This window comes from Saccoglossus kowalevskii, chromosome 4, assembly GCF_978046115.1.
Source record: "Saccoglossus kowalevskii chromosome 4, keSacKowa6.1, whole genome shotgun sequence".
NCBI lineage: Eukaryota > Metazoa > Hemichordata > Enteropneusta > Harrimaniidae > Saccoglossus > Saccoglossus kowalevskii.
In genome coordinates this window covers 22,545,687-22,552,102 of record NC_140644.1, presented here as the reverse complement: position 1 = coordinate 22,552,102, position 6,416 = coordinate 22,545,687, and the positions used below count along the sequence as shown (strand labels likewise).

Below are 6,416 nucleotides of genomic sequence, written 5' to 3'. Positions count from 1 at the left end.
AGTACTCCCATGATGCATCTCAAGCTATCACTACTTTAGTAATGAAACCCTACAACATAGCGGTACTCCCATGATGCATCTCACATATTATGAAAGATAAAAAGTGTAATGTGATATAGAGTTATGTACACATTCTTTCCAAGTAGGGAGCTAATCCTCGTAATGTTCAGGTATTAAAGTGAGACACATGGGAACTATTAGTTTACGCACAGCTTCTTAGCATGAGCTAAAATACCTTAGCTGTGCTGGGAAAACGTGCATGAATGCTTAGCAAGGGCTAAGAAATGCTACGGTAATACAGATTAAATCTGGCCCGTTTTCAAGACTTGGTCCAGATCCATAGCACGGGCTAATGAAATGCGTGTGAGCACTTAGCTCGGGCTAAGCGTCGAAAACGCCATTGTATTCAATGTTCGTTTGGACGACTATTATATTCATAACTATTCATTCCACTTCTACTTCCTGTTATTCCGCAATCTGCACTTTATGAATTTGCTTTGGTATTGTTTTCTGATGTAGAACTAATAACCTTCCTAGTTACTGTATTCTCAACAAGTTTCGGCATTCCTTAGCCTGTGCTAAACATGGTTTCCTCCCGTGCGTGAAGGCGATTAGGTCTATCAGATATGCAAACGTACAAGATTAGCTTATTGTACTTAATATAGAATGAACACTACTATTGAGTACCAGAGTTTTATTCGGTCAGAATAAAAACATGTAGCAAATAGAATTTATTCATTGCAATAGAAAGCAAAGGACAAAGCTAGAATTCACACAACACAGACAATAGGAATTACTTCCTGTCTATCGTTCTTCCCACATACCTTTAGTGATATCTACATATAGTTGCATTAATTACAATCATGTAGTGTATAGAAAATATATAGTCTATGGTACAACCGCATTCCAGTGTTTTCTTCTTGTGTATTATTGAAGAAGTATTCTGAATACAGACATGGTCTAAAAATAAAAACGATTCATTTCTGATGTATCAGTTCCGAGAAGACTGCTCTAGACAAAAAAAAAACACCCCCAGCCTACTATAAAAGTAAAATTATTAATTAATACTATGTGGCAAGTTTATTAGTTGTACATGTAGATGCGTTTTGGCAAAATATACATACATGATGTCCTTGTACCCTGCTAAAATAAAAGAATTTGTGTAGGTGATTGCGACAATGACAACAAATGTACAATCTTTCTAAGGACATGGTGTGCTGAGATAATAGAATTTTTGATATGAATCATATATTCCCACTTGATGGAAACAGTAATCTAAATGACAGTTTGGGTTATTTTGATTTGACAGTTTATATTCACTGTGCATAGTATGTTTTTTTGGTCAACGAGTAGTGCATGTGCCAGAGTAAATGACAGATGTGTCTATGGTAAAAAATTATTTTAATGATCCAACATAAAATAATGGTGTATGTGTGCCTTAAAGCAAAGACAGTAGTAGAATTACACTATTGGACAGGGCTTTCTTTCTTCCTTTTGACCACATTATTTATTCTTGCTACAATTCAAGCACACTTTTTAATGTATTTCTTTTGTTAATTTGGTATCAAATTATTTTACATTGTATTCAGGTCTTGAGAAAAGTTTAAAAATGGAAAAAATGAAATTGTGTGCATTTTGGCAATGTTGATATTGGCACTCAAATGGTTAAATATTGCAGTGATGTTTCTGGAATCATGCAGCTACAAAATCATGTATTCCCTAACAACAAATACATGTATTGGTTTGTACCAAAAATGCGACTTCGTAATGAGTGTTGTGTACAATCTCACAACAGCACGGTTATCCAGCCATAAACTTGTGTTTCCTTGCAAAACAAATGTTTTTTACTTAGATTGAAGCTTTGTAAAAAAAATACATTGCTTTTTACTAACACAGTAGCTTTGTAAAAATACATTGCTCTGTACCAATAATGCCTTTGTAATGAATGAGTAGTACATCTCCTATTCTCACCACCTGGCAATCAATACTTGTGAAAACAATGATCGAAAACTCTCAGAAAACTGTATTCTGAACAGTGTAACAAGAATACCTCTACATGTACAACATATCGTATATAAATTTGATTATTCAAGATTTTCTCATAGTTGAGTTTGTGTTGTTTTCTCGACTTTAGCTGTTTTCACTGGCTTTCGACTGGCATTCGACAGCAGCCATAGAAACCAATATAAATACATGGTAGAGTGTGGAGTGGTGCGTGTCCAAGCAACCTAGAACATTCTGTAATGTAGCTCCGCCCCTGAGAATACAACCACACGACGGCACTGTCTATTCTACAACTGAGCAGCTGCATGCCATGAGTCACGATGTCATGAATTATATTGATCAATAACCTAAAAGACAAGGACCTCCCAGATATAGGCATCCGTTAAGACTACATCTTTCAGATAAAAAAGAATAGGAGAAAGGAGGAGGGATTAAATCGAGTCTACTAAGTTGCACATAAGTTTGTCTTTATCTGTGAATGTTTCTCCCACGTCCTTTTCTTTTTTTTCACTTGGCTTCTGTTGACTTTCTTCCACTTCAACTTTTGCTGCAATCTTGCAATCCAACTGCCCCATATCGTCAGGCAGGGAGATAATACAGCTGTGCAATAGTTCCACAACCTTATTTAGACATTTCTGAAACCTTTCGGCAGTCTCAATCCTTTGCCTTTTCTGCACTTCCATCATCACTCGTAACGTTTCCCTTGCTTGATGTGGTCTATATTCGTTAACCAGATGGTGCATGTGTATGAATAATAAGTTCATGTCGTTGATTTTTTCTTCTCGCTTTCCGGCTCCCGGTGTCGAGATCAGAATGTCCAACAAGTCTAAAAAATTCACCAAAATTGAGTGATTCAGTTTCTTGAGTTCTCTTTTATGGTCAAATACTTTGGAATGCAACCTTTTAATTCCCTGACTTTCTAAAGGTCTAACAATAAGATCATCTGTATGGTATGACTGACCAAACATACAATAATTTGAGTTCTCTATAGGTAGAGGAGGCTTTGGTGTGGTACCACTTGCGATATTCTCATCTGTATAGTTATTGATGTACTGCATTGGTGGTAACGGCAATGAGCTGACCCCTTGGTTTTCCATGTTAGTCATCCTTGGTTTCAATGTGTAGTCACTGTTTTGAACAAGCAGACGGGCAACATAATTGATTAAGTAAAATAACAAATATACTGTAATTGTTTTATAGACATGTTAATGCATTCCAGACATTTTTATTTTATCTACTGTAGAATACTTTATTTTCGCTTGCAATTTATTTTCGCTATTCCGTGAAAATAAAATCCAGCGAATATACTTTTTTTGCTATATTTCACATTCAACTCATCAAAAATCAGTGAAAATAAATTCCATACAAAACGCCCAAAAAGCTTTTTCAGCGAAAATTAATTCCAGCAAAAATAAAGTATTCCACAGTACTACACTGGTATCAATTAAAACTTGTTCTAAACAATATATAACATTTTTTAATCTTTTCACCACCGGAATTTTGCGCCCAAATTTTTTTTTATATATACTACAATAATTCTGGAAATGAACCCTAATTTTGGAGCCAACAGACAAAATTTGAGTCAATTCTCAGCTTTTACTCTGACTATTTTTCTCCCAATTTTCTGAAGGAAAGTGCAGACTATAAACGAGACTATTTTGTGAATTTGTGATAATGGGAAAAGAGGGAACTGGTGATGAAAAGGTTAGACTTCAGATAAGACTAAATTATCTCTTGTATATGACACAGTGTGTATTATTGTCAAAATTGCTAACCAATTTTGAGGTATTTGAAACCAAAAATTGTCATTCCAACTCAGCAGCCAATCAGCGACGGCCTTACAGTTAGACGACAATTTCAGTTTCAAATACCCTGGGAAAGTGTTCTTTTAGGCGTTCATATGCAAAGGATTTTTCCAAATTAAAACGATGAATCCAGCAGAACTCTTGATGAAAAGCACTTTCTGCCATGATGTATTTGTATGATTTGACCTGCAACAACGTCCTGTGACCTAATGGGCCAAGTCTGTTATTAACCGATCGAGTGCTGTGTTGTGTCAGCGCAAAGCTTCAGAAATTACCGAAGACTTTCTGGCTACACAATGCGGAAGTGAATTATCAACGTCGAAGTACGATCTGTTGGAATTGATTTCGGCAAATAAACTAGATGTTTTTTTCAAAAAACTGGTAAATAGCAATTTTTGATAGGTAAACTGAATGTCATGAAATATTTACCGCATTTTACCTTTATTAACAGGTCATTATCAAAGTGTAGTTTATGCACGGTTAACGTGGTCTACGTATTCACAACATGTTTATGACGGTCGATATCCATGCTGTATCATATAAAAACGATTACAAATATTTGTTAAGCAATGATCAAAGACCAAGTTTTAAATTAATGGCATTTTGAAGGGGTGGGCGCTTTGTCGAATGTGACCCCTAATATAAAAATTGTGCGAAAGTGGGGGGTGGGCACTCGACCAGGCATAGGCACTAAGGCAGTCGAGTACGGTAGTACAAAGAGTTGTGCTATGAATTCAAAAGATGGGAAATGTCTCTACATGAAACAACTTGTGAGTTTGGTGTACATTGCAGTAGAACTTAATGGTGAGTGCTTCACATAAAAATCTGATTTTTGGGGTATCATTGATTCGATGACTTGATGACATCCAAAAATGCTGAAAACTTAATCTTAACAGAATCTATGAGATTACTTGATGTTGTTCCACTATTGGCAAGTCAGATATCTTGCGTATACTGTAAGCTATTGTATTGATTACATTCATGCCATGTAAATTATGCATTGAATTTTTTCAAAGAATGCAGTCAAACTCGTTCAGATTCAAACTCATAACAGGTCATAACAGTCAAACTCGGACAGATGTAATCACCGTGGTGTGAAGTGGGTAAGGGCAGATGGGTCAATAATTATCATCAATTTTCTTGTCTGTCCCATGTGTTTTTATATACTGTACTCGTCTGACTTAGTGCCCAGAATACTTACCTTACAAAATCATGTTTTTGGAGGGTGGGCGCTTAGTCAAGCACCCCACTCGAAAAATTTGTCAAATAACAATTTTTGTTCACCACCACGTGTCAGAATATGGAAAACAGTATGTCTTTTTTGGTGGAATTAAAATTGCGAATTGAGTTGCATCATCATTGATTTCCACAACACATTTACAATGACGAGAAAAAATATGCACATTTTATTACAATATTACATACCATCAGAATTTACAGTGTAAAGTAATTAGGGTCTGTGGGAAAAATGAAAATTTATTTTCATTGAATATTTTTGATTGCACGCAAAATCTTGATGCAAAGTAATTTCCACCACGATGTTTTCTGGCACGATTTGATCTTTTGACCTAATGGGTTGTCTCTATTATTAACCAATCAGTATGCATTGTTGCACCGATGCAATTCTCCATGAATTTTCAAAGGCATTCTGGCAATCGGAAGTGAAATATCGATGATAAAGTACTATTTGTTGGAATTGATTTCGGCAAAAAACAGCATTATTTTTTCTTAAAAAGTGATAATTAGCAATTTTCATAAGGTGAACTGAAAATGAAATGAAGTACATTTTGTATTTACCGTCTTTCAGGGCTGTAACTGTCACTGTCGAAGTGTATCGGTAGTTTACAAACTATTATTTTGGACAATGCATTCACACAATATTCATGTTGATATCCACTCCATATTATATAAATTTGATTGTCTGTATTTTGGAAAGGTCAAACACCAGGTTTAATATGACTGGACAGTCAAATTTGGAGCAATTTGGAACACGAACCCGACATCAGAAATTCCTCAAAATTTGGGGGAGGGGGTGGCCGCTTAGGCGAGCATAGGTGCCGAGTCAGACAAGTACGGTAGTTTCATTTCATTTTCAGATGATATATCTGTCACACAACACTCCCAGTGATGCTACCAATGATAAGTTGTTGATTTCAGTAACCTATGATTAAAAACAAATCACTGGCCGAGTTCGGTCATCACCTTTTCAAAGAAAGAACCTTTACATTTCTTTGAAAAACAACTACATCCGCAGCACTTCAGCATACACAGGATATTGTAGACCGCTCATTCTATGGTACATGGTATCACGCATGGAGTGTTGAAATAAGTCACTGGCAGCTTCGGTATGGTTACGATTACACCTACACAAACAATCGTACTGAAATTACGAAATAGATGGTTCAACCCAATTACTAATAATTAAATAAGACAGTCGCGGTAGTTAAATGCGCAACAATGCGCATATTAAGAACGAATTGTAAATTTACTTACGTTGTTGTTGTTGAAACGAAGAAATACCAGTCAAAACATGGCGGAATAATAATGACCCTCTAGGTGTGTGTGAATTTACAAATAAAATAATAAATTAATACAATGTTTATGTGT

The 6,416-nt window shown here is 35.6% G+C and overlaps 1 protein-coding gene across 3 annotated transcripts; it reads right to left on the bottom strand.

The window, feature by feature from the left end:
* Positions 1-679: 679 nt before the first annotated feature.
* On the bottom strand, positions 680-6,357 carry LOC100375366 (mediator of RNA polymerase II transcription subunit 7-like). Of its 3 annotated transcripts, XM_078008604.2 has the most exons (4): positions 6,303-6,333; positions 6,012-6,189; positions 4,249-4,339; positions 680-3,132 (listed from the first exon to the last, which is right to left on the bottom strand). In XM_078008604.2, exon 4 carries the CDS (start codon positions 3,108-3,110, stop codon positions 2,436-2,438), a length of 675 nt encoding a protein of 224 aa, XP_077864730.1. In that variant the 5' UTR covers positions 3,111-3,132; positions 4,249-4,339; positions 6,012-6,189; positions 6,303-6,333; the 3' UTR covers positions 680-2,435. The 3 variants fall into 3 exon arrangements, with proteins under 3 accessions (XP_077864730.1, XP_085354088.1, XP_002734039.1); XM_085497962.1 differs by lacking the exon at positions 4,249-4,339; XM_002733993.4 differs by lacking the exons at positions 4,249-4,339; positions 6,012-6,189 and having other exon boundaries at positions 6,303-6,357.
* Positions 6,358-6,416: the final 59 nt, after the last annotated feature.